At 48.7% G+C, this 27,871-nt stretch overlaps 1 protein-coding gene across 1 annotated transcript in view; it reads right to left on the bottom strand.

Moving 5' to 3' along the window:
* The window catches only part of LOC124620310 (bromodomain-containing protein 4-like), a 117,238-nt gene that overhangs the window by 61,859 nt on the left and 27,508 nt on the right, over positions 1-27,871 (bottom strand). The window contains exon 2 of the mRNA XM_047146982.1: positions 7,521-9,252. Within this exon, the coding sequence (XP_047002938.1) occupies positions 7,521-9,252 (1,732 nt within the window). The remainder of the gene's footprint in view (positions 1-7,520; positions 9,253-27,871) is intronic.

Raw genomic sequence — 27,871 nt, 5'->3', positions numbered from 1 at the left:
TCATGAAAACTACACATCACATGTTGTACTACCATACAGCGAGACCTTCAGAGGTGGTAGTTCAGATTTCTGTACACACTGGTACCTCTAATACCTAGTAGCACGTCCTCTTGCACTGATTCATGCCTGCATTCGTCGTGGCATACTATCCACAAGTTCATCAGAGCACTGTTGGTCCAAATTGTCCCATTCCTCAATGGCAATTTGTCGTAGATCCCTCAGAGTGATTGGTGGGTCACGCTGTCCATAAACAGCCCTGTTAGATAGAGTATTTATGGATAACATGCTGCCACTCTAGTCGAGCGATGTCGTTATCCTGAAGGAAGTCATTCACAAGACGTGCACGATGGGGTCGCGAATTGTCGTCCATAAAGACGAACGCCTTGGCAGTATGCTGCAGATATGATTGCACTATCAGTCGGAGGATGGCATTCACGTTTCGTACTGTCATTACAGTGTCTTCCATGACCAACCAGCGGCGTACGTTGGCCCAACATAACGCCCCCCCCCCCCCCCCCCCCCGAAATAGCAGGGAGCCTCTACCTTGCTGCAGTCCCTTGACAGTGTGTCTAAGGCCTTCAGCCTGACCGGGTTGCCTCCAAACACGTCTCCGACGATTGTCTCTAAGGCATATGGGAAAATTATCAGTGAAGAGAACGTGATACCAATCCTGAGCAGTACAATCTGCATGTTGTTGGTCCCATCTGTACCGCACTGCATGGTGTCGTGGCTGCATAGATGGACCTAGCCATGGACTTTGGGAGTGAAGTTGCGCATCATGCAGCCTATTTGGCACAGTTTGAATCGTAACATGATGTTCTGTGGCTGCACAAAAAGCATTATTCAACATGGCGTTGCTGTCAGGGTTCCTCCGAGCCATAATCCGTAGGTAGTGGTCATCCTCTGCCCTTGGGCGACCTGATAGAGGCATGTCATCGACAGTTCCTGTCTCTATCTCCTCCATGTCCAAACAACATTGCTTTGGTTCATTCTGAGACGCTTGAACACTTCCCTTGTTGAGCCCCCTTCCTGGCACAAAGTAACAATGCGGAAGCGACCAAACCGAGGTATTGACTGTCTAGGCATGGTTGAGCTACAGACAACACGAGCATGTACCTCCTTCCTGGTGGAATGACTAGAACTGATCGGCTGTCGGACCCCCCTCTGTGTAATAGGCGTTGCTCATGCTTGGTTGTTTACATCTTTGGGTAGGTTTAGTGATATCCCTGAAAAGTCAGACTGTCTGTAATACAACATCCACAGTCATCGTCTTGTGGCGGCAGCAGGGATCTGTGTGGCGGCAGCACCGTCCAACGCACGAAGGGCTGAACTACTGCACTGCCGACACAAGTAGGGGCAGCTGTACCGTTATGCGGAATTTCGGCAACGGTGCGTCGCACACCGGACCGCACGGGAACAAAGCTGCCACCAGTGCGAGCTAGTCGACGCGACGCGACACACGTCTCCCCAGTTCTTCCGCCGCGGACCACGTGCGTCGAGTCAACGTGACTCCGCCGTAAATGCGTACTCGCGGTCGTAAACGCAGTCGCCGTTAAATTGTCTTTCGCTTCTTCGCGGACGTTACGGCGCCTCCGGTCGCGCCAAGAGCAGGACATTCTGTGACGCGGCCTTTTGTCTCGCTCGGTCCACGCGGTCGCGCCACGGCTCGTCACTGGAGTGTGCACCCTCCGGGATCGGTGACCGAGCCGTGCCGCCAGTGCAACGCGCCTATATAGGCGGACATTAGCGAAGTATATTATTTGTCATTTATTGTAACGGCAGGAAAAATAAATGTGTCCTGTCCAGAAACCGCTTTAGTCATTTATTGCCACAAAGCCTCTCCCATGAGCATAGTGCGTGGGCGCGGCGATAAATGCCGGTTCACTGCACATGAGCGACTGTAAGCGGAGATACCACACGTTCCCGCTTCAGTCTATTTTCAGGAGTTCTGGGAACTGCGGTGATGCAGAACTTTTTTGTGTGTGTACATCGACAATGAGATAAAATATTAACAACCTAGAATTACATTCAAGTATGTTTGCTTTTATAAATATTGTAGATACCAGACCATACATAAAAAGACACCGAAAATACCTTTAATATCTGTGTGTCCGACCACTATGTTTTTCATTTTTCAACGTAATTCATCGACAAAGAAGGTCAACTAACAAAATGTGAGACAACTTACACTTTTGAGCAATATGATACGATTTCCTAACAATTATGAAGAAAATACAGAAGCACATTTTCCACGAAATTAACCATGTAAAAGAAATACACTTACTAAAAACTTAAATACAAAGTAACGATGTTCCACAAATGCGAGAGAAGATCCCATGCACTATTTTGAAGATTGTGATATACAGATTCATTTTCCAAAACCTTTGGAAATTCTATAGAGATTCATTTTCCAAAACCTTTGGAAATTCTATACAATGAGGTAAATTTAACCAATTTTCAATGTAAAATTACATTTTCAGTTAGTTTCATTGACCAATATCAATTATATTTTAGTTGTTAATATGTCAATGTTCCCCCCCCCCCCCCCCCCCCCCCCCCCCCAGTAGTGACTGAATAATCTACAAAAACACTTCCCTCCTCTGCTAACTCCAAGGGCAACATCGTTTGTCTTCTCGACGTTTTATGTGTATGGAACTGTAAGAAATGAATGAGCACACATTGTACAACGTAATAATGTAATTTACTAGTAATGTCAGAAACATCATTAACCACAACACTAAGAATATCCCTGGTGCTAATAAAACAGGACTTCATTTCCAAATTGTTTGAAATTTTTTCATATTAAGGCATATATAACAAATTATAATTCTAAGTCTGTTTCTTTGCAGGATTTCACAGGCAAAGCGCGCTCTTACAAAGTGAAGAAACTGAAATATCACAGAATCCGCCGTATGAACTAAATCCTAGCTGCTAAGTCCTCAAAATGTTAATATGTATTACCTTTCAGTGCTCATCTTAATACCAGAGGATAACTCATTTCCTAACAAAAACCACTTTAAAACATAACTTCAGTGGCAAAATGAGGTGGAACTTTTGTTACAATTAATGAACTATTTACTGACATGTAAAATTTATGCTACAACACACAGGAATCTGATTCCTTGAGTCATCATCATTTAATTACAAAAATGTTATGCGCTAGTTATATGCACTAACGATACTGAAAATTCTATCCCAAAAAAGTGTCACATGTGACTGAAATAAGCTTTGTCTGGGGACAGGATAGCAGCGTATGTTCTAGATTTAAAGGGACAGGCATCTCCAGAGAACAAGATTTAAGGGGACGCGATTTAAACGGCAACAGTATAGCAATGTATGTTTCAGCGAAGATAATCTTACCAATTATTGAACATCCAGCGTCAGATTACCCACTTCGACAATTTATATTCAAGATCACTCCCCTTCTCACAGGAAACCACCGGGATTTCATCAAGGTCATCCAGGGAAACTAATCACACTCCTTAGGCAAATGTGCGAGTTATATTCGAGATCGTGACGTAACTCTAAGGTTATTTGATGTACTCTTAAAACTCGCATATTATCACTCCACCTTTCTCAGCCAATTGGAGCACAATAAAATAGTACGAAACCAAGGTGGACCAATAAGATTCGAGCTCACCTTTGTCCCCCCCCCATATGACCCCTCATTACCAAGTCGACTGTGTAGGCTTTTCCATTCGAGGTCTGAGCATTACTGGGAAGAAATGCATGTTTGCTGTAACTAATAATTAACTAGCTGCAGGATTTGGATGTAATTATTATAGACCCTACAACAAACTAACCAACAGATTAAGAACAATTTTGTTTTTGTAATACATTTTTACTGTCTTTTGCGTATTAATATTTTCCATTTTTATTTACAATGGTATGTATTTGATGTACACACAATGCTTCTATTTACTACACTATGTGGACAAGAGCATCCGGCCACCCCCAGGAACGTATTTTTTCGTATGAGGTGCATTGTGCTGCAACCAGCTGCAAGGTATGCCATATCACCTATCTCAGTAGTCATTAGACATAGTGAGAGAGCAGAATGGGGCACTCCGCGGAACTCACGGACTTCAAACATGGCCAGGTGATTGGGCACCACATGTGTCATACGTCTGTACGCGAGATTTCCAGACTCAAACATCCCTAGGTCCACTGTTTACGATGTGATAGTGAAGTGGAAATGGGAAGGGACACGTACAGCACAAAAGCGCACAGGCCGACCTCGTCTGACTGACAGACACCACCAACAATTGAAGCTAGTCGTAATGTGTAACAGGCAGACATCTATCCAGACCATCACACCAGAATTCCAAACTGCATCAGGATCCACTGCAAGTACTATGACAGTTAGGCTGGAGACGAGAAAACTTGGATTTCATGGTTGAGCAGCTGCTCATAAGCCACACATCACGCCGGTAAATGCCAAACGACACCTCACTTGGTTAAAGAGAGTAAACACTGGACGATTGAACAGTGGGAAACCGTTGTGATGAGTGATGAATGATGAATCACGGTACACAATATGGCGATCCGATGGCAGGGTGTGGGTATGGCGAATTCCCAGTGAACGTCATCTTCCAGCGTGTTTAGTGCCAACTGTAAAATTTGGAGGCTGTGTTGTTATGGTGTGGTCGTGTTTTTCATGGAGACGGCGTGCACCCCTTGTTTCACGTACCACTATCACTGGACAGGCTTACATTGATGTTTTAAGCACCTTGTTGCTTCCCACTGTTGAAGAGCAGTTTGGGGATGGTGAGTGCGTATTTCAACACGTTCGAGCACTTGTTCCTAATCCACGGCCTGTAGCAGAGTGGTTACACGACAATAACGTCCCTGTAATGGACTGTTCTGCACAGAGACCTGACCTGAATCCTATAGAAACCTTGGGGATAGTTTGGAACGCCGACTTCGTGCCGGGCCTCACCGACCGACATCGATGACTCTCCTCAGTGCGGCACTCAATGAAGAATGGGCTCCCATATCCCAAGAAACCTTCCAGCGCCTGACTGGGGAAGCTGTCATCAAGGCTAAGGGTGGGCCAACACCATATTAAATTCCAGTATTGCCAATCGAGGGCGCCAAGAACTTTTAAGTTACTTTCAGCCAGATGTCTGTATACTTTTGATCACATAGTGTCATTTGTTATTCAAGTTTTTTGGTGTTACACACACACACACACACACACACACACACACACACACACACACACAGAGAGAGAGAGAGAGAGAGAGAGAGAGAGAGAGAGAGAGAGAGAGAGAGAATGGCTAATCCTATTATTACACACACTCATCTCCCACTTTCAAATAAATTTATGAGCCACACAATCAATCCAATGAGTATTGTGAATACCATATGGTGCCAGTCCCATCCACACAGATGAACTGTATGTTATGGTGCAGCAGCCCTCATCAAATCTCTATAGACTGACCATTTGTGGAGCCGCACCAATCCCATAAAGCAGGCACACTAATTCTCTATCGAGATAACATTTGAGACCACACTATGCACACCATTAGCCCGCCACTGGGTGGTATCTGCATCTACACAGTACTCTCATCTTTGATATGAGTGCCAACAAACTCCACATTCTGTGATCCATTCAATTCATCTTTCTTTAGGCCAATAACCTACTTGTTTTCTCGTATTATTTCAACAGGATTATTAGCTGCGTGTCCAGAAGTGTTTAGTTCTTTAGGAGTATCTAATTATTTCACATGGATCCCTGTCTTTGACCCAGTAGATTAAACTGACTACATCCATACATGTAACTTGGGATTGACGAAGTTTGGCATCGCAAACTCTTACTGTAAGCGGTACATGTGGAGTTTGGAGAGGTCCACAACACACATACCAATGTATACAGGCTTCATGGACTGCACTGGAATCTAGGCCATGCCTACAGTCTTTCATAAACATGGAAATCCATGGCAACATTGCTAGGAGCAGTTTCTGCGCTTGATTCTAACAGATTCCATACCAAATCTGTGGCATTACTTGAGGTTTCTATAGGGCAGAATATAATGCTCATTGTTCCCCGGCCGTGTCCAGAGAGCCCAGTCCTACAGAAGGGCTCCATCCCGAAGTTGTTAATATACTGGCATTAACATATTGGCACCTGGCTGTTCACCACACAAATGGGCGAGATCCGCCAGTTCTAAGGCCAGGATCTTTCTTTCACCTGCATCCCCCACCTCATTCACGGATCTTATCCTTCAGTCTGGCAATTTCTCCTTCACACATTCATCGGGACTCTGGAAATGGCTGGCTCTGTTGTGCGGCGGACCCACAGAGGTGGTTTACATCTAGGTAAATGATTTTAGTTAAATCATTAGATCGCCTGTACTTCTCGTCACTCATCCACGGGTTATTCATCTTGGCGTGCTGTGCAGTCACTGGGAAACTTTCCCATGAATTCTGCATTCATAGGAGAGCAAGATGTCAACAGCAGTCAACCGTTCAATGCTGACATATTGCGTGTAACGAATCCCACGAAAGCCCTGGCATGACGAAATAGAAAGCAGAATCCAGAGACTATGTTCTCAGGCAGAACTACTCTAAAATGTACGTGAGGAAGCGAACATTGGTATTCGTCTATAATCTAGCATATTCTCCTAAACAATGGACGCTAAACTCCAGACAAACATTCCCATCTTGCTCATCCTCCACTTCCATTATTGAGTGCCCATTAGTACACCGGACAGTGTGATTATATCAGGCAATGCGGTTTCACACAGTGTCTCCAAAAAATCCAGGATTTCATGTGGACAGATCCCCTTCCTAATCACAAGCTGAAACATTGCATCATTGGAATATATGGTCTGGTGATACGCGTGTCTTCCTGAGGCGAAGACTCTGAAGAGAGACATTCATGAGGCAAAGCGGTTCCAGGAATCAAAGCAATATATTTGATGTGGTTCTCTTGGAAGATGAAATGTTCTTTTCAATAGTAGCAGGAATGACTAACCTTATCACCTTTCAACCCAGAATCAACCAAATGTTGAACAAGGAAGTGGGCACCGTGCCTACTCAAATTGTGAAAGAGGATGGACACGAGCATGATAGGTGGCTCGAAGTTGCATTAGTTGTGAGATGCACTGTGGAACCTCCCCCATATATGACTATGGTCTCTACAAGGACTTTCGTCTTCTCTATTCAGTGGCAGCCCACCAACACGACGACCGGCTGCCTGCTCATACAGGATATCATTGTTCTACGAATCAGTCACGAAAATGTTGTTGCGATAAATCCCATCGATTTCCATACAAGGTTCTCGAGCTAAGCCAACAACCGTCTCACAGGATTATTCCCGACATGCGAATCAAACTTGCGATACGAGTCATACGAGTATACAAGTTCGTATTCTCCCGAGTACGGTGGTAAATGTTCTGTGACGACTGTATGGGTGGCAATGGGGTCATAATCACAAACATGTCACAGGAACTAGGAGGTACCAAGTCTGTATACGCAATGAATGAACATTGGATCTGGTAGTGGATGTTCTTCACCTGTAAGGACAGCAGGCAATTCCACACAAGGCTGCGGCCGCTCCACACAAGGCAGCGGCCGCTCCACACAAGGCAGCGGCCGCTCCACACAAGGCAGCGGCCGCTCCACACAAGGCAGCGGCCGCTCCACACAAGGCAGCGGCCGCTCCACACAAGGCAGCGGCCGCTCCACACAAGGCTGCGGCCGCTCCACACAAGGCTGCGGCCGCTCCACACAAGGCTGCGGCCGCTCCACACAAGGCTGCGGCCGCTCCACACAAGGCTGCGGCCGCTCCACACAAGGCAGCGGCCGCTCCACACAAGGCAGCGGCCGCTCCACACAAGGCAGCGGCCGCTCCACACAAGGCTGCGGCCGCTCCACACAAGGCTGCGGCCGCTCCACACAAGGCTGCGGCCGCTCCACACAAGGCTGCGGCCGCTCCACACAAGGCTGCGGCCGCTCCACACAAGGCTGCGGCCGCTCCACACAAGGCTGCGGCCGCTCCACACAAGGCTGCGGCCGCTCCACACAAGGCTGCGGCCGCTCCACACAAGGCTGCGGCCGCTCCACACAAGGCTGCGGCCGCTCCACACAAGGCTGCGGCCGCTCCACACAAGGCTGCGGCCGCTCCACACAAGGCTGCGGCCGCTCCACACAAGGCTGCGGCCGCTCCACACAAGGCTGCGGCCGCTCCACACAAGGCTGCGGCCGCTCCACACAAGGCTGCGGCCGCTCCACACAAGGCTGCGGCCGCTCCACACAAGGCTGCGGCCGCTCCACACAAGGCTGCGGCCGCTCCACACAAGGCTGCGGCCGCTCCACACAAGGCTGCGGCCGCTCCACACAAGGCTGCGGCCGCTCCACACAAGGCTGCGGCCGCTCCACACAAGGCTGCGGCCGCTCCACACAAGGCTGCGGCCGCTCCACACAAGGCTGCGGCCGCTCCACACAAGGCTGCGGCCGCTCCACACAAGGCTGCGGCCGCTCCACACAAGGCTGCGGCCGCTCCACACAAGGCTGCGGCCGCTCCACACAAGGCTGCGGCCGCTCCACACAAGGCTGCGGCCGCTCCACACAAGGCTGCGGCCGCTCCACACAAGGCTGCGGCCGCTCCACACAAGGCTGCGGCCGCTCCACACAAGGCTGCGGCCGCTCCACACAAGGCTGCGGCCGCTCCACACAAGGCTGCGGCCGCTCCACACAAGGCTGCGGCCGCTCCACACAAGGCTGCGGCCGCTCCACACAAGGCTGCGGCCGCTCCACACAAGGCTGCGGCCGCTCCACACAAGGCTGCGGCCGCTCCACACAAGGCTGCGGCCGCTCCACACAAGGCTGCGGCCGCTCCACACAAGGCTGCGGCCGCTCCACACAAGGCTGCGGCCGCTCCACACAAGGCTGCGGCCGCTCCACACAAGGCTGCGGCCGCTCCACACAAGGCTGCGGCCGCTCCACACAAGGCTGCGGCCGCTCCACACAAGGCTGCGGCCGCTCCACACAAGGCTGCGGCCGCTCCACACAAGGCTGCGGCCGCTCCACACAAGGCTGCGGCCGCTCCACACAAGGCTGCGGCCGCTCCACACAAGGCTGCGGCCGCTCCACACAAGGCTGCGGCCGCTCCACACAAGGCTGCGGCCGCTCCACACAAGGCTGCGGCCGCTCCACACAAGGCTGCGGCCGCTCCACACAAGGCTGCGGCCGCTCCACACAAGGCTGCGGCCGCTCCACACAAGGCTGCGGCCGTTCCACACAAGGCTGCGGCCGTTTCACACAAGGCTGTGGCTGTTACACACAAGGCTGCTCCTGGCTCGAGCAAACTATGAGGTGTCCTCCTAGATAATATCTCTTGGTGAAAGATTTGACGCATCTATGATAAATGTCGTGTACCAAAATGTTTTGATAAATTAGGAGCGACATTCTTTTGATTCACAAGGAGTGCTGCTTCCCAATCTTTGATAATTGCAAGAAATCTACATGTTTGGCGTGCCAAGGGAGCAAATTTTGTAATGTAGAGTGGTCCAACTACTTTATGCTTTACTACCTTGCTCTGTGATGTGTGTTCTGGCTTCCTATTATCTCCAAGTCTGTAAATATAAACCGCATATTCAGTGTACTCCCCCACGAATTTTGAAATGTTGTGGCTGGTTTGCTTGGGGGGGAGGAGACCAGACAGCGAGGTCATCGGTTTCATCGGATTAGGGAAGGATGGGGAAGGTAGTCGGCCATGCCCTTTCAAAGGAACCCTTCCCGGCATTTGCCTGGAGCGATTTAGGGAAATCACGGAAAACCTAAATCGGGCGAGGGATTGAACCGTCGTCGTTCTAAATGCGAGTCCAGTGTGCTTTTGAAATGTCCTGGAGTTTTATTAAGAACGAAATGGCTTAGAAATTATAATGGCCATGGATATTAGACATATTTTAATTATTACAAAGGACTACATTTATTGGGTAATTTCTATTGCCTGCGAAAAGTGACCAACGAAAGTAACATTCATCCCCCTCATCTTGAGTCTGGACATTAATGTGGCCTTTTTCTTGTACTGGCAATATCTTTCGGAAGGAGGATAAAACTGGACCTCACCCCCATTAAGTAGATCATAGATATGTAAGCATGTATCGAGGTGTACATGGCTGAATGCATTACCTAACCCCCCTTCGTGAATGCTGAAAAAAGTGATTGAGTATGACTCTTGATACACTTCCAAACCCGTCTGCTATTTGGCAGCTATTTTTCACCCAAATCTGGTTGTAGGTCTTCTTTTCAGGATCACTACTGTCTTTTGTAGGGTGATCGAGCAGAGTGTAGAACTGTGTTACACTTCATGGAAGTATACCACAGGTAGTTACCATTTAAGAGAGCATCCTTTCCACAATGGCTTCACGAGCATTATGAGAAGTTGCAGGGTATTAGCAGTTCACATTAGAGGTATCAATGAACCTTTGTGAAATCCTGTCCCAGAAGTGATAGCAACCATAATATATAAATGCAGTTGCATGGGTTATTTGGTAATCTGTAAGAGGGTGGGCAGGTGTATAACTGTTGCTACATACAGAATAATGCCGACGCCATGTCCAATGCAGTGTAGGTGAGTGATAGCGAATGCGGCAGTCCAGGGTACAGCTGAATTGCTGAACGAGTTGGCATCACCAGTTAGTACCACGATGATGATGGACCTAGCGGTAGTGGTGTTTGTGGGCACAGTTTCCGTTTGTTTTGTTTTAGGGCACAGAAACACCTAGGATTATATGCACCTGTGTCAGAACTGTAAAACATGAAGACGAAAAATGAGTTAGAAACGACTAAACGTTAAGCCCAATCAACAGATGGAAAGACTGCTAAAAACAAGGACTTCGAGAAAGGTCCATAAAATACGCCCTAGAGACAAAGGAGGTCCTGAACTAAATTTCTGAACTGAAGATTCTTCTCCATATATCTACGACAGAAAAACAAAACGCTGTTGGCAGCTCACAAGTCGTTCGCTAAACCGGCCGATAACTCAAACGGCAAACATAAAAGAGTGCAGACGGTTGAAAAAAACACACAAGGGCATTCCATCAGGAAATGGTGAACCGCCAAAGGTTGAGGGCAACCAGCACAGTGGTGGGATCACCACTTAACCTGCGATGGCTACAAATATAGTGGCCAGTACGCAACCTACAGAAGGTGATCTCTTTCTGGTGAGAAAGCAGACAGGAGGTCCAAGATGCTGGGGCATGTTTAATTCCCCATGACCAGTGGAGATGCTAAAGTGACACCAACCGCAGACAGACAGACAGACAGACAGACAGCAAAGCCAGAGGACGGTAAGAATTTGCGCAACGACCTGCAGAGAATTGATGATTGATGCAGGCTCCGGCGGTTGAACCTGAACATAAATAAATGTAACATGTTTCGCATACGTAGGAAAAAGCCCACTGCTGTACAACTACACTATTAATGACAAACAGCTCGAGACAGCATCTGCCGTAAAATAACAAGTCTTGAATATCCAGAGCGACGTTAAGTGGCATACCCATATAAAAGACATGGGAAAAAAAAGCAGACACCAGACTCCGTTTCATTCGAAAAATCTTAAGGAAATGTAACGGATCCCCGAAAGAAGTGACTTATAAGCCGCTTCTTCTCCTGATACCTGAGTATTGTTCATCTATCTGGGATCCCTATGAGGTAAGACTGAGAGGAGATAGCGAAGATCCAACGAAGAGCGGCACGATTCGTCACCAGATCGTTTAACTAGCGAGGGCACATTACGGAGATGCTAAACAAACTCCACTGGCAGACGTTAGAAGAGAGGCGTTGTGAATCGCGGATGGAGTTACTATTTAAATTTCGGGACAGCACTTTTCAGGACAAGTCAGACAACATTTCACTGCCCCCACATCCATGTCTCGTATGGATTATGAGGAGAAAATTCGAGAAATTAGAGCCACGCCCTATTCGCGATTGGAACAGGGCTGTAGGGATCAGATAGTGGTACAGAATGTACCCTCCATCGGACACCATTAGATGGCCTACGGAGTATGATGTAGATGAAAGATCATATGAGGAACTGGAAGAACTAGCAGGCCAAGGTATGAGTACTGAAGCTGTGGCACAGCAACGTTTCCCATCAGACCGATGTAACCAGGAACACACATAAACATCATAGTGGCTCCATCAGGAATGAGCAAGTGAAAGCCTTCCTGGACTCATGGCACTAAGGGATGGATGGTGTACAGCACATAGAGGCTCTGTAGGGCACAGAGGATAGGAGCAGATGACATTCAAAAGCCTATACCACTGCATGTACTGATACAGGCTGAAGAGCTCTATTGTAAATACTGAGCAGTGTTCCAGAAGCCGACACTGACAAACGTCAGCGCCAATGACGAAGGCACACCGACACCAAGGTAAGTCTGAGAACCATCAGTATACTTAAAGGTACCAAGGCGAAGTTCTGTGCGGAGAAACTTATGAGAATATAGGGGGTCTGGAGTAGAGTCCTACTTATGAGAGTAGACCGAGTCTGGAGTAGTGTCCTTTGGAAGAGAATGAACTATGAGTTGAACACGTGCAACTGCACGAAGCCAAGGCGATGAATACTTAACACCCATTGGGAAAGTAGCAAGTAGCATGAAGTTATGTAGACAGAGCAATAGCCAAAACAGACTCAAGGAGGCAACAGAACAGGGATGTGTCCCTTACTGGCGATCAAAGGAGTCACCGAAGAAGGTGGCATAGGATGGATGGCCGCGCATGGCAGACAAACGGCAGGCGTGTCTGCAGGGGAGAAAGTCACAGCGGTATGACGCAGGTAGTTCAGTTGCTTCAGCAAACCATCTCAGTCCAGCTAGTCGAAAAGGTGCCACTGGTGAAGCGGGTGCCATAATGGTGGATAGTATTGAGACAGCATAAGAGGGATGGACATGGAGATTCATGAATGGAACACCTTTAGTCTAGTTACAAACGTACAAGGAACCTGTACAAACAGAGGGGGGTGATCCGTTTCGCCAAGAAACTGCCGCCGAGGACACACATGACATTGATGGACCACATGCAGCGAGCAGCCAGGTAAGACACGTGGAATGACCAAGAAAGTTTCCTATCAGACATGAGCACCAGGAATTTTGTAGTTTCAGCAAACAGAAGAGCAACAGGTCCAAGACAAAGACATTGAAAGAAACGAATTGCGCCGCCAGAAATCCATACAAACAGAACTGTCAGTGGAAAATAGAAAGCCATCGTCCACGATCGAGGAGTAAAGACGATCGAGATAATGCCGAAGACGGCACTCAAGCAGGCAAGGCCATGCAGAACTGCAAACGACTGCCAAAACCGTCAACTAAAAGGGAGCCGGAGATGCCTGTTGGGAGACAGGTCATAATACGGTAGTAGCAGAACAAGGGTGGTACCAGCGGTTTTTTTTTTTAGTGTGGGTTCCGACATCAGCGGCAATTATGCACTCAAGGGCAAACCTATTATTCTCCTTTGATTGACAGGTCCTTAACCTATTGTTTCCCCGCTCCATCCCCTCCCTCCCCCACACCTCAGGAAATCTCCACCTCAACCACTGCCCTTGCCGATAAAGGTACACCTTCAATTCTGAGTTATTCGAGTAGCCCCTCTCACTCTTATCAATTTGAGTAACTATTTAATTAAAATTCATCAATTAATTAACGACTTCCCCTCTGGTAAATAGTGAGGACTGTCCTCACAGCGGCAAGCCTCGTACTGTGACACTCCAGACAATGTGCAGAGAGTTAACAAATTGGTGACTGCTGACAGACGCATCACAGTGAACGAATTGTCACGCTACGTTGGGATAGGGGAAGGAAGTGTTTGCAGAACACTGAAAGTGTTGGCGTTAAAAAAGGTTTGTGCCAGGTGGTTTCCCAGGATGTTGACATTGGCTCACAAAGAAACAAGAAAATCGGTATGCAGCGAACTTTTGGAACAGTACGATAATGGTGGAGATGAATTTCTTGGAAGAATTGAGACAGGTGATGAAACTGCAAGACTCTCTTCGTGGAACAAGGTTTGAAGATGACTCCCTTGTGCACGCTGCCAAACAGTGGCTCCAACACGTTGGTACAGGATTTTACCATGCGAATATACAGGCGCTGGTTATAAGATGGCATAAGGCATGGAAATTATGTGGAGAAATGAAAATATTTTTCCTAAAGGATGTATCTACACACTGTAAGACTTTCAAAGCTGTAGAATAAAAGATGGATTTAAAAAAAAATAGTGTGCATTTCTTTTGGAGTGTCCCTCATACATATCTGATCACTATATTTACAATTAAATATTACGATTATAGTCTCAATACGACAACATCCGACAAAGAGCGAAGTATCAGAAATACCCCCTTCTGACGGCTGTGGCTATGGAAATAGAAATATCTGTACCACTCTGATGACTTGACGTACTTCTCCAAGTTAAAAAAAAATCTCTCATTCCCTTTGTGGCTATCGCAGTATTCCACATCAAATCCATACCTTCCCTTACGACACGTCAATCATTTTCTTTGCACATTTCTTGCACAGACCAGTGTAAAGTGTCAACGCCCGTACAATAGGAGGATAACCATATCCCACAGACAATACAGTCAGTCGCAAGAGAGGTTTCCTGTGTCGTCGTTTAGAACACTGTTCTTTTTCCGCTCTAACAGGCTTTGTACATTGCCATACATTCTGTTTTTACCCCACAAGTTCGACGTCTGTGTCAGGTTCTAAACTGACATTAACATGTTCTGATTCATTGTCTCTCACAGAAAACTAGACATCGCTTGGTGTAAGTCATGTTACTACTGAAGACAGTCACAACGTAACAAAACTGGTAGATTTTTACAGTGTTGTGGAGCCTTTCCAAACTGCTATCCCAAGGTGACTGACAATCTCTACATTGAAACTCATCTGTCACAGTGATGGGATAGCTGGTGATACATGTTGCAGTCACGTATGTGATCACTGTTTCGGTGCTAGCTGCCCCAGAAGCTGCAGCCCCTCCACCAAGACTCTTGCTCCATCTCAAACAAGGGACATCAATCAATATGTGGCAATCAACAGTGTACCGGTGGATGGGTGGGATGGAAAAGACACCGTCGATGCTCTGTAATAATAAGCATCACAGATAGTGTGAACAATTTTACAGTAATCTAGACACCTACCAATTTTGGGACAGTATGCTTTCCAGTTTCAGTATCACCGCTAAACCGCCCCTTCTCTACTTTCCAAGTACCATTGCGGATGTAGGTAAGTGACTGCAATACCTCATTCATTGTTAATTCTCGAACATATACATCATCTAAGTATACCAGACAGCGATCTACATATTTCTAGAAGTTTGAGCAGTTTCTAATTTACGATCTGTCTCTATGCGGATGGGTGTCACAGGGCATTCTAGCGATCTTAGGATAAAGTTTGAAAGATCCCTCGCACTATCTTCGACTAACCCATCCTGCAACACTGTTACTGATTAAACCTGCAGATGACCAGGGCTAGACCAGTACATTCCACATCTTGTGAATCAACGGAGCTTGCAATGTCCGCACCCATCCAAGTGCGTAAGATTTCTCTAGATCCCCCCTATGCCGAGGTGGTTAGCACCCTTTATAGATATATAGAAGTGGATTTGAAAGCGTTGTGATGTAATAGACGGTTAAGAAGAACAAGAACCGGGCCGTTTTTGTGCATGATCAAGCTCCAGACAGATGGAGTTTGAAGCATTTTACGTAAATCAACGGCGCTATCAATTCTGAAGTATTGTCCTAGTGTCCGGGGTCAGTACCAGGAGATTATGGATTTGAGAGAACGAACACATGCACTCCTAAGGCTACACGGTTCTGCACTTGAAGCAGGTTATAATGTTAGATCGCTAGAGTTTCCTACCTATCAGTTGTGTGGAATGAAGCACTGTTAATATTCTAATGTAAGAAATATATTTCCTGCACATGGCATACATGCAGGTTTCTCTACAATGAACTATGGTAACAAACTGTAAAATGGAAATACTCCTTCTTTAAACCATCAGCTTTGTGTGATATACGCACAGTCTAGCTTTCGAGAGTCGTTTAGCGTCCTCTGTTCACATCCGATCATGGTTCCAAAATTATACTATGCCCGCATCAGTCCTGTATAAAATGATTATTAGTAATGGAGAATACCTCTTACAAGGCAACAGATAAACGCATAGCAGCGGTGTCTGACATGTGAAATTACACGTCATGCCGCCACTAACTCTGTAAACAGGACATTCGTGAAGCAGATGGTTAAAGGATTGCAGCGCCTTACGAACACTTGTTGCTAACTTATAATCATTTTTGTCACGAAATTGAAGTCTCGATTTTTCACTCAAGATGCGACAAGAGAATGGAGTGTCATATAAATCATCGTATGTGTATAGGGAAGTGTCTAAACAAAGTGGTCACTTTTCATCACACATGAGATGGAAGTCCTCTGGTGACAGACAGGTTTGCTGTTAACGGTCGCAAGCAGACAGTGCTCTGCGTCACACAACTGATGCATCCTGACAGAACCAAGGAAAAAATGATCAATTGACCTGCAGCAGCATCTCTAGAATGCTGCATCAGTCAGCCATTAAATCAAACCTCGTTGCAGCTCCATCTCAATCAATCACCCATCCACTCTGTTATCCTTTCAAGCAGATGCATGTAAGTTTAGAGGCAGATGGTTCTCTGGTTCTCTGTTTTCCTGGAAAGCGTCAAATACAGTGGGCAACTCGGGTATATCACTGTTACTTCAGTATACATACAATAAAATGCTGCCTCGACAGAAAAAGAAGTGACTGTTCCCTAGTTCCTGGTGCTTCCATGTCAACGTTTCTCCGATTCCTCTTGCTGTCACATACTCGTTCCCACATACAAGAATTGTTCTGCACCAGCCAAAAGACACGGAAGTACTTCGTCAATTTCTCCACATTTCAGTATATTTTCCCTCAATTTATATGTATTTTCCGTCATTTTCGTAAGTCTATCGATTTATGTCACTTCTACCCATGCGATCATGACATCACTTCTAAAATTGCTTGTAAATGTAAAACATCTGTCAACACCTAGCGCAAATGCACTATTTTTCTGATCGAGTGGCGTAGTATATTACTGGAGTCGTTTACATCCAGTTGCATCTGGGAGTAGGCATTAGGAGTGATTTAAATGGAATGACCATATAAAATTAATCGTCGGTAAAGCAGATGCCAGACAGATTCATTGGAAGAATCCTAAGGAAATGCAATCCGAAAACAAAGGAAGTAGGTTACTGTACACTTGTTCGCCCACTGCTTGAATATTGCCCACCAGTGTGGGCTCTGTACCGGACAGGGTTAACAGAAGAGAGAGAGAAGCTCGAACGGAGAGGAACGCGCTTCGTTACAGGCCCATTTAGTACTTGCGTAAGCGTTACGGAGATGATAGATAAACTGTAGCGGAAGACTTTGCATGAGAGACGCTCAGTAGCTCGGTACGGGTTTTGTTGAAGTTTCTAGAACATACCTTCACAGAGGAGTCAAGCAGTATATTGCTCACTCCTACGCATATAGCGCGAAGAGACCATGAGGATAAAATGAGAGAGATTAGAGCCCACACAGAGGGATACCGACAATCTTTCTTTCCACGAACAATACGAGACTGGAATAGAAGGGAGAGCCGATAGAGGTACTCAAAATACCCTCCGCCACACACCGTTAGGTGGCTTGCGGAGCATGGATGTGTATGTAGATGCAACCAGGATATATCACCACAAGCGACTTTACCACCACACCATACCGTTGTATTAAACCGTATCCTGCACCACACAAAATCATTTGTGCATCCTGTACAGAACTATCGAACACCAGAGACACATGTAGGCCCTACCGCGAAGACAGATCGGAAGAAAACCACATGCACCGTATTTAGTAATCTCAGAACTAGATATTTCCCGCGAGGTCAGTCGGTCGTCCACAGCGGCCAATGAACACGAGTCAACTGCCCCCCCGCCCGCCCCCCCCCCACCACACACACACACACACACACACACACACACACACACACACACACACACACACACACAACGGCCTGATGCCAGCGTCTTCCACGGTCAGCGGTCGCTCCCTGAACTGGTGTACAACGTGTACACAGGCAGGGCTAGTTTCCCTGGCACAAAGACGTCTGCTGATGGTACTGTTTCCGATTTGGCCGGCTTGCTGCTGTGGTTTCTGCGATCATCTCCCAACTCTGGGATTACAAGAAGATTTTATTTCTGAACACTGTCGAATTCGTCAATCCCGAATTAATTCACCCATCTCGAAACCGATATAAGCTGCAACATACGATTTTACACAAAAAAAGAAGAAACTACGTACTTATGACACTTTTGTGCTGAAATCATCGAGAAGCATACGAAAATTTCCGGAATGTCATGTATTTTCACGAAGTTTGCAAGAATATACCCTTTATGTGACTGTTCTCGATATCGACCACATAGCACTGTGCTACAGATCGCTTGCACAGTGTAATACCGAATATAAAGTTGGTTGGTTTGTGGGATTAAAGGGACCAGACTGCGAAAGTCATCGGTCCCTTTTTCCAAAAAAATTAAAACCGCCCAAAGAGAATAAAAAACGAACAGCAGGAAAGACGTCAGACGACACAGGACGAGAAAGACTCCGACAGAGATCAGACAAAACAAATTAAAACACAGAGATGGTGACGGTGGTTGGCCGACCATAGAGAAAAAAAGAGGAAAAGCCAACCACCAAGAACACATTAAAAACTCTGTTTAAAATCAGAGGCTAAAAGCCAGAATCAACACTAAAAAACATAAACACTCAGATTAAACCATAAAAAACCCCTGCCCGAATAAAACGCAAAACTAAGTCCACCATGGAAGAGTCATCTATTAAGAGGGCAGGGAGCGTATCAGGCAGCGCAAATGTCTGCCTGAGCACAGTTAAAAGCGGACAAGTTAATAAAATGTGCACCACCGTCAAAACCGCCCCACAGCGACAGAGAGGCGGGTCCTCACGACGCAATAAATAACTGTGAGACAGTCGGGTGTGGCCAATGCGGAGCCGACAAAGAACAACTGAATCTCTGCAAGCGGCTCGCATGGATGACTGCCACACACGCGTCGTCGCCTTGAGGGGACGGAGTTAGTTGAGCGTGGGCAGATTGCGCCATTCAGTGTCCCAAAGCGAGAGAACTGCGCGGCGGAAGACTGCCCGCAAGTCAGTCTCCGGGAGGCCAACGTCCAGGGTGGGTTCCCTGGTGGCCTGTTTGGCCAGGCGGTCAACACGTTCATTGCCCAGGATGCCGACGTGACCGGGGGTCCACACAAAGACCACAGAGCGGCCGCAACGCGCAAGAGTATGCAGGGACTCATGGATAGCCATCACCAGACAAGAACGTGGAAAACACTGGTCGGGAGCTCGTAAACCGCTCAGGGAATCGCTACAGATAACGAAGGACTCACCTGAGCAGGAGCAGCCATCCGGCAAGGAACGTTGTTTAGAATGGTCCCCTAGAATTAGCGCATACCCGACACGACCAGCAACCATCGAACCGTCAGTGTAGACAGTTCCAGAGCCCTGATATGTGGCTAGGATGGAATAAAAGCGGCGGCGGAAGGCTTCAGGAGGGACTGAGTCCTTCAAGCCCTGTGCCAAGTCGAACCGAAGGCAAGGGCGAGGAACACACCACGGGGGTGTACGCAGAGGTGCCCGGAAAGGAGGTGGAACAGGGAAAAACTCAAGCCCAGAGAGGAGCTCTTTGACGCGTACAGTGACGGACAACCTGACCGGGGCCGACGGACTGGCAGATCGACGACTGACTGCGGGAACAGGACACGGTAATTTGGATGACCGGGCAAGCTAAAAACATGGGCAGCATAAGAGCCAGTAATTTTTGGCGTCGTAACTGCAGTGGAGGGACACCCGCCTCCACTAGTATGCTGTCCACAGGGCTGGTGCGGAAAGCACCAGTGGCAAGGCGTATCCCGCTGTGGAGAATGGGGTCCAGCAACCGCAACGCAGATGGGGATGCTGAGCCATAAGCCAGGCTCCCAAAATCCAGACGGGACTGGATTAACGCCTGGTAGAGCCGCAACAGGGTAGATCGATCGGCGCCCCAGCGGGTGTGGCTCGAGCATCTCAGAGCGTTTAGATGCCGCCAACACGCCTGTTTAAGCTGCCGGATATGAGGCAGCCAAGTCAACCGGGCATCGAAAACCACCCCTAAAAACCTGTGTGATTCCACCACTGAAAGAAGTTCGCCGGTAAGATAAAACCGCGGCTCTGGGTGGACAGTACGTCGCCGGCAGAAATGCATAACGCAGGTCTTGGCTGCCGAAAACTGGAACCCATGAGCTACAGCCCAAGCCTGCGCCTTGCGGATAGCGCACTGTAGCTGACGTTCAACAGCTTCAATGCCAGTAGAGCTGTAGTAAAGGCAGAAGTCGTCAGCAAACAGGGAAGCGGAGACACAATTTCCCACGGCCGCAGCGAGCCCGTTAATGGCTATTAAAAACAGGCAGACACTTAAAACAGAACCCTGTGGCACACCGGTCTCCTGGACGTGGGAGGAACTAGATGAGGCCGCGGCTTGCACGTGGAAGGTACGATACGACAGAAAATTTCTGATAAAGATCGTCAGAGGGCCCCGAAGACCCCATCCATGAAGCGTGGAAAGGATGTGATGACGCCATGTCGTATCGTACGCCTTCCGCATGTCGAAAAAGACAGCGACCAGGTGCTGACGGCGGGCAAAGGCAGTACGGATGGCCGACTCCAGGCTCACCAGATTGTCGGCGGCAGAGCGGCCTTTACGGAACCCACCCTGAGATGGAGCCAGAAGACCCCAAGACTCCAGTACCCAATTCAAGCGCCGGCTCACCATTCGTTCGAGAAGCTTGCAAAGAACGTTGGTGAGGCTAATGGGGCGGTAGCTGTCCACCTCCAAAGGGCTCTTGCCCAGTTTCAAAACGGGGATGACAATGCTCTCCTGCCATTGCGACGGATACTCACCCTCGACCCAAATACGGTTGTAAAGGTCGAGGAGGCGTCGCTGGCAGTCCACTCAGAGGTGTTTCAGCATCTGACAGTGGATGCGATCTGGCCCAGGAGAGGTATCAGGGCAAGTGGCTAGGGCACTGAAATTCCCACTCACTGAAGTGAACATTGTAGGATTTAGGATGGCGGGTGTGAAATGAAAGGCTCCAACGTTCCACCCGCTTTTTAATGGAATGGAAGGCCTGCGAGTAATTCACAGAAGCGGAACTCAGAACAAATTGATCTGCTAAGTGGTTGGAAATGACGTCGGGGTCAGTACAAACTGTTCCATTCAGTGACAGTGCAGGGATGCTGACAGGGGTCCGATAGCAATACAGGCGTCTAATCTTAGCCCAGGCCTCTGATGGAGAGATATGGAGGCCAATGATAGAAATATACCAATCCCAGCATTCCTGTTTGTTTTGGCGAATGATGCGGTGGGCCCATGCACCGAGCCATTTAAAGGCGATGAGGTTTTCTAATGATGGATGCCACTTTGACGCTGGAGCACCCGCCGGCGACCTTTAATTGCCTCAGCGGTCTCAGGCGACCACCAAGGCACAGGCCTCCACCCAGGGGACCCAGAACAATGGGGAATGGCAGATTCTGCGGCAGTAACGATGCCCATGGTGACCGAGTGAACCACCACATCAATGGCTTCATTAGAAAGAGGCGCAATAGTGGCCATGGATGAGAACATGTCCCAGTCAGCCTTATTCATAGCCCACATGCTAGGGCGCCCAGAAGAGTGATGCTGTGGCAGTGACAGAAAGATTGGAAAGTGGTCACTACTACACAGGTCATCATGCACACTCCATTGGACAGACGGTAAGAGGCTAGGGCTGCAGATCGAGAGGTCAATGGCGGAGTATGTGCCATGCGCCACACTGAAGTGTGTGAAGGCACCATCATTTAAAACCGAGAGATCGAGCTGCGACAATAAATGCTCAACGGTGGCGCCTCGACCTGTTTCCACTGACCCACCCCACAGAGGGTTATGGGCGTCGAAGTCGCCCAATAGCAAGAAAGGTGGCAGCAATTGGGCTATCAGCGCAGCCAGGACATGCTGCGAGACATCACCATCCGGTGGAAGGTAAAGACTGCAGACGGTAACAGCCTGTGGCATCCACACCCGAACAGCGACAGCCTCTAAAGGTGTGTGGAGAGGGACAGACTCGCTGTGCAGAGAGTGAAGAACATAGAGGCAGACGCCACCAGACACACTTTCATATACTGCCCGGTTCTTATAATAACCCCGATAGCCACAGAGGGTGGGGGTTCGCATTGCTGGAAACCAAGTTTCCTGAAGAGCAATGCAGAAGAAAGGGTGAAGGCTGATAAGTTGATGGAGCTCAGCTAGATGGTGGAAGAAACCGATGCAGTTCCACTGGAGGATGGTATTGTCCATGGCGGAGAAAGGTGTGATCGGACTGGGAAGGCAGATTACGCCGCTGGGTCACCTGCTGCCTCCGATGGAGCACCCGTGCAAGTGCTATCCATTGCGTCTGAGGGACCGGCGAGATCGAGGTCCTCAGTGGACGCAAGCATCTCCACCTCATCGTCAGACGCAGAGCTTTTAGGTCGCGGTGGAGTAGGTGCCACCGCAGGGGTCTTGGTCTTATGGGTCTTCAAAGTCGTTTTCGCTCGCTGTTCCTTTGGTTGCCGTTGTTGAGAGGGCTTATTGGAGTCAGTCTCCAGGACCGAAGAGGATCAAGAAGCCCGTCGACCAGCGACCTGTGGCGTCTGCAGCCACTGGTTTGTGTCTGCTGTGCCACTGGTAGGAACCCGGGAAGGGAGTGACCCAAGGAATCCCTTCTGAGCCAGAGAAGCCGAAGAAAACTTACGCTTCTCCGGCTTAGAAGTGGGGACTAGTGTCCCCAGCGGTTTAGTGGGTGCTGCTCCCGAGGTAGATGGTGTGGGAGCAACAGCGAGAGAAGGGGCCCCCATCGTCAAGGGGGCAGATGAGGTCCTCTGATTGAGAGCTGACGGTATGACTTGCAGCTGAAGGAGCTGGAGCAGGAGTGACAGTGGAGGCATAAGATGACATCATGCGCACAGGATGTAGCCATTCAAATTTCCGCTTAACCTCAGTGTAGGTCAGTCGGTCCAGGGTCTTATATTCCATGATCTTGCGTTCTTTTTGGAAGATTCTGCAGTCTGGCGAGCAAGGTGAATGGTGCTCCCCGCAGTTGACACAGATGGGAGGCGGGGCACATGGAGTATCGGAATGAGATGGACGTCCACAATATCGACATTTGAGGCTAGAAGTACAGCGAGAGGACATGTGACCGAACTTCCAGCACTTCAAACCACCGCATCGGGGGAGGGATATAGGGTTTGACGTCACATAGGTAGACCATCACCTTGACCTTCTCTGGTAATGTATCACCTACAAAGGCCAAGATGAAGGCACCGGTAGCTACCTGATTGTCCCTCGGACCCCGATGAACGCGCCGGACGAAATGTACACCACGGCGCTCTAAATAGGCGCGCAGCTCGTCATCAGACTGCAAAAGTAGGTCCCGATGGAAAATAATACCCAGGACCATATTTAAACTCTTATGTGGGGTGATGGTAACGTTAACATCCCCCAACTTGTCACAAGCAAGTAACCTGCGTGACTGGGCAGAGGATGCCGTTTTTATCAAAACTGACCCAGAGCGCATTTTGGACAAGCCCTCCACCTCCCCAAACTTGTCCTCTAAATGCTCTACAAAGAACTGAGGCTTCACGGATAGAAACGAGTCACCATCAGCTCTGGTACAGACGAGATACCTGGGCCAATACACGTCACCGTCATTCATTGCCTTTCGTTCCTCCCATGGTGTGGCCAGGGGTCATAAACGTTAGCTTTAAAATGAGCCCTCGAACGCTTAGAGACTGCTGGTGGCTGGCCGCCAGCGAGAGATGATGTACCACGCTTCATTGCGGGTCATCCACCCTGATGCCACCTACTCCGACCAAGGGCCCTCCCCACGAGCGCCACCCAGCTGCAGCAATAGCCACCTGGCAGGATGGCCATTGCCGGGAGTCCTGATGCCCCCGGGGAGATGGGCATCTACTCCTTGGCATACGTGGGGAGTTAACGGCGCAGGCATCAGTAGAGCTACCCCTGTGTGTTCAGGGGGCTACAACCAACAGGGTACATGGCGGCCCCACCACAACGGACTGGCTACCGTGCTGGATCTGAGGTGCAAAAATGTCCAAGGTCGTCGTCGCAGTTAAAAGCAACACTGCAGAGTGCAGCGTGGGAATCGCACCCAGGGACGGATCCTCGCCCAAGAGATGGAAAACGAGCGGGACGCCATCGCAACGACGAAAAAGTCGGCTAAAGGTCTCAATGCACGACGGATACAGTGCAGCATGTAAGGCACCTTCCCCAATTGGCTCGCTCTTCGGAATAATTTATAAAGATGGAGGTCAAACCCGAGAGGGGACCATCTCATAAAGCCGAAACATGTGAGACTGCTTTTAGTCGCCTCTTACGACAGGCAGGAATACCGTGGGCCTATTCTAACCCCCGAACCCGCAGGGGGGCCCGAATATAAAGAGTGGAAATTATATTTGTAGAAACCGGAACATAACGAAGGTCATTATGTGCGGAACGATTTGAAGTGGAATGATCATATAAAATTAATTGTTGGTAAGGCGGGTACCAGGTTGAGATTCATTGGGAGAGTGCTTAGAAAATGTAGTCCATCAACAAAGGAGGTGGCTTACAAAACACTCGTTCGACCTATACTTGAGTATTGCTCATCAGTGTGGGATCCGTACCAGGTCGGGTTGACGGAGGAGATAGAGAAGATCCAAAGAAGAGCGGCGCGTTTCGTCACCGGGTTATTTGGTAACCGTGATAGCGTTACGGAGATGTTTAATAAACTCAAGTGGCAGACTCTGCAAGAGAGGCGCTCTGCATCGCGGTGTAGCTTGCTCGCCAGGTTTCGAGAGGGTGCGTTTCTGAATGAGGTATCGAATATATTGCTTCCCCCTACTTATACCTCCCGAGGAGATCACGAATGTAAAATTAGAGAGATTAGAGCGCGCACGGAGGCTTTCAGACAGTCGTTCTTCCCACGAACCATACGCGACTGGAACAGGAAAGGGAGGTAATGACAGTGGCACGTAAAGTGCCCTCCGCCACACACCGTTGGGTGGCTTGCGGAGTATCGATGTAGATGTAGATGTAGATGTAGACGCGCTGCAGACCACTGAGAAACTAGAAACTTACATAATCTGCGAAGATCTTTACATGTAAACTCGAAACTACAGTAAACTGGTAGTTCCACTCTTGTTTTTCAATGAATACCTACGTCAATGATTTAATAGATTCCAGATCATCTTTGCACTTTACGAAGTCAACTAACGTTTTAACACTTGTGACTAGAGAACCAGCAAACGTGTCTTGCACCGGTTTCTCACCATCTAGATGCACAAAACAAATATGTTCTCTCAACCAAATGGCATTCAAGCAGTCAACCGGTCAATTTACAAAGGGGAGGCTTAATTATCCGGCGCGAACACTCGCTCATATTGAATATCGTCAAATTTCCACGGAGAACATTCGCAACACGTGCGATCACGAAGGCTGACCAACACCTACTAAGTGGTGATGCTGACCTGCGCACGGTGAACCTTGCCTGCGCTCGCAGCCTACCTCGTTGCGACAGGGAGACAGACTCGCTTCCGCCGCCGCCGCAGTGTCTCTGAATGCTGGTCGCACTAATCTGTCGCAGAAGACAGGAGCGAGGCTCTGTGGCCGCCCGCTGCTGCTCACTACTCGGGCACTCACGGCTGCTGAGGTCAAGGTGGTCAGTCGACTACCGGCAGAGCGGACATCGCTGAAGGAGCCCGCAGGTTCAGCACAGAATTTATCGTTATTTTAAGTGACCGAATGTTTGGTTACCATAATGTTGAACCAGTGATCACTTCGAAATTTTTCCGTACTTCCCTCGATCTATCTGGATTAAAAAAGTCTTGCATGGGCAAGATTATCTTAAAAAACTACTAAGGCGCTAATAAACGCATTTTACGTTATAATTCAAAAGTGAATCATTGTAGGTCTCTTCTATAATTTACTGAATTCCTACGAATCGTGAACGGGACGGTCGACCTAACAACAACTCAGTATCTCGCAGGTGCGGAACATCGTACCATTCGCTTGTACGACGTGTGGTCAAAAAGTAACGGTAATTTTTGGTTCGCTTGAAAAAGTTGTTGTTCATCAACACAACCTTGTGCCCTTCAGAGTACTCCCCTTCAGAAACACACGCGCCAGTCCTATTACCGATCTTTGAAGCACTTCCGCACCCGCTTTTCGTTATACCGTTCAACTCCTTCAACGATTTTGATTTTATCTCATTAGTGGTAGGCTCTCGGAGACCAGTGTGGCCTGAGCGCCCAGTTGGTGCACATCGACAGCGCAGAAAGATACGTATATAGCTTCTTTTCTGTGTTTACTTCATAGATTCTTACTTACATTGCGTGTGAGTTTCGTATAGGAGGTGTAATTTCGAGTTTTAGTTACTGTAATCGTAAATTCAGGCAGATTGTAGCGCAGTCGTTAGGCAGTTGCACAGGTTAGTTCATACATTCTTTGCGTGTTTCCCTTGCGTTACCTAGGCACGAACTCGTGTTTCACTAACCGTTGTTCAACATCGATTAGAATGTACAGGGACTGTGATTGCTGTGTTCGGATGAGGGGTTAGTTGGCATCCCTTCGCTCACAGCTGCAGGCGGCGCCGACTTCGGTCACGTAGCTTGAGGCTGTTGCCAATGGGCACCACTGTGGGGAGCCAGACTTGGGTATCACGGGGATGTCAAACTCGTCCCGTCTGTCCCCAGATCGGTCTGCCACTGTGGTTGCCCCGGTTGCTGCCCGCAGTGGGGCTGAGCCCTCGCCTGTGGTTGATTGGGAGGTCGTTCCAGGGCGTGGCAGGCAGCGAAAGACGTCCCCGGAGGCTGATCAAAAAGCCTCCCCGGTGCACCTGACAAACAGGTCTTAGGCACTGTCTCTGGCTGAGCCAGATGCAGCTGCCTGCCCTGTTTCAGAGGATGATTCTCAGCCTTCAGTGTCCGGGCAATCGCAGAGGGTGGGCTTATTGGTAGTTGGGAGCTCCAGTGTTAGTAACGTAATGGGGCCCCTTAGGGATATGGAAATCCAGTGTGCACTCCGTGTGCATTACGGGTGGAGTCATTCCTGATGTGGAAAGGGTTCTTCCGGATGCCATGAAGAGCACAGGGTGCAGCCACCTGCAGGTGGTGGCACACGTCGGCACTAATGACGTGTGTCGCTTTGGATCTGAGGAAATTCTCTCTGGATTCCAGCGGCTATCTGATTTGGTGAAGGCTGCCGGTTTTGCTTACGAGATGAAGGCAGAGCTCTTCATCTGCAGCATCGTTGACAGAACCGACTGCGGACCTTTGGTGCAGAGCTGGGTGGAGGGTCTGAATCAGAGGCTCAGACGGTTTTGTGACCGTGTTGGCTGCAGATTCCCTGTCTTGCGCCATAGGGTGGGGAGGTTTCGGGTCCCGCTGAATAGGTCAGAAGTTCACTACACTCAGCTGGCGGCTACACGGGTAGCGGAGGCTGTGTGGCGGGGACTGGGCAGTTTTTTAGGTTAGAAGGCCTCGGGAAAGTACGGTAGGGGCTGCATACTCAAAGGGTGGATGGCAAATACAGGACGTGCTTGGATCAAGGAACAGTTGGAATTGTAGTTGTAAATTGTTGTAGTTGTGCTGGGAAAGTCCCTGAGCTTCAAGCGTTAATAGAAAGCACAGAAGCTGAAATCGTTGCAGGTACAGAAAGCTGGCTAAAGCCTGAAATAAGTTCTGCAGAAGTTTTTACGAAGTCTCG

Source organism: Schistocerca americana, chromosome 6 (assembly GCF_021461395.2).
Source record: "Schistocerca americana isolate TAMUIC-IGC-003095 chromosome 6, iqSchAmer2.1, whole genome shotgun sequence".
Classification (NCBI taxonomy): Eukaryota; Metazoa; Arthropoda; class Insecta; order Orthoptera; family Acrididae; genus Schistocerca; species Schistocerca americana.
This window is presented reverse-complemented; position numbering and strand designations above follow the sequence as displayed.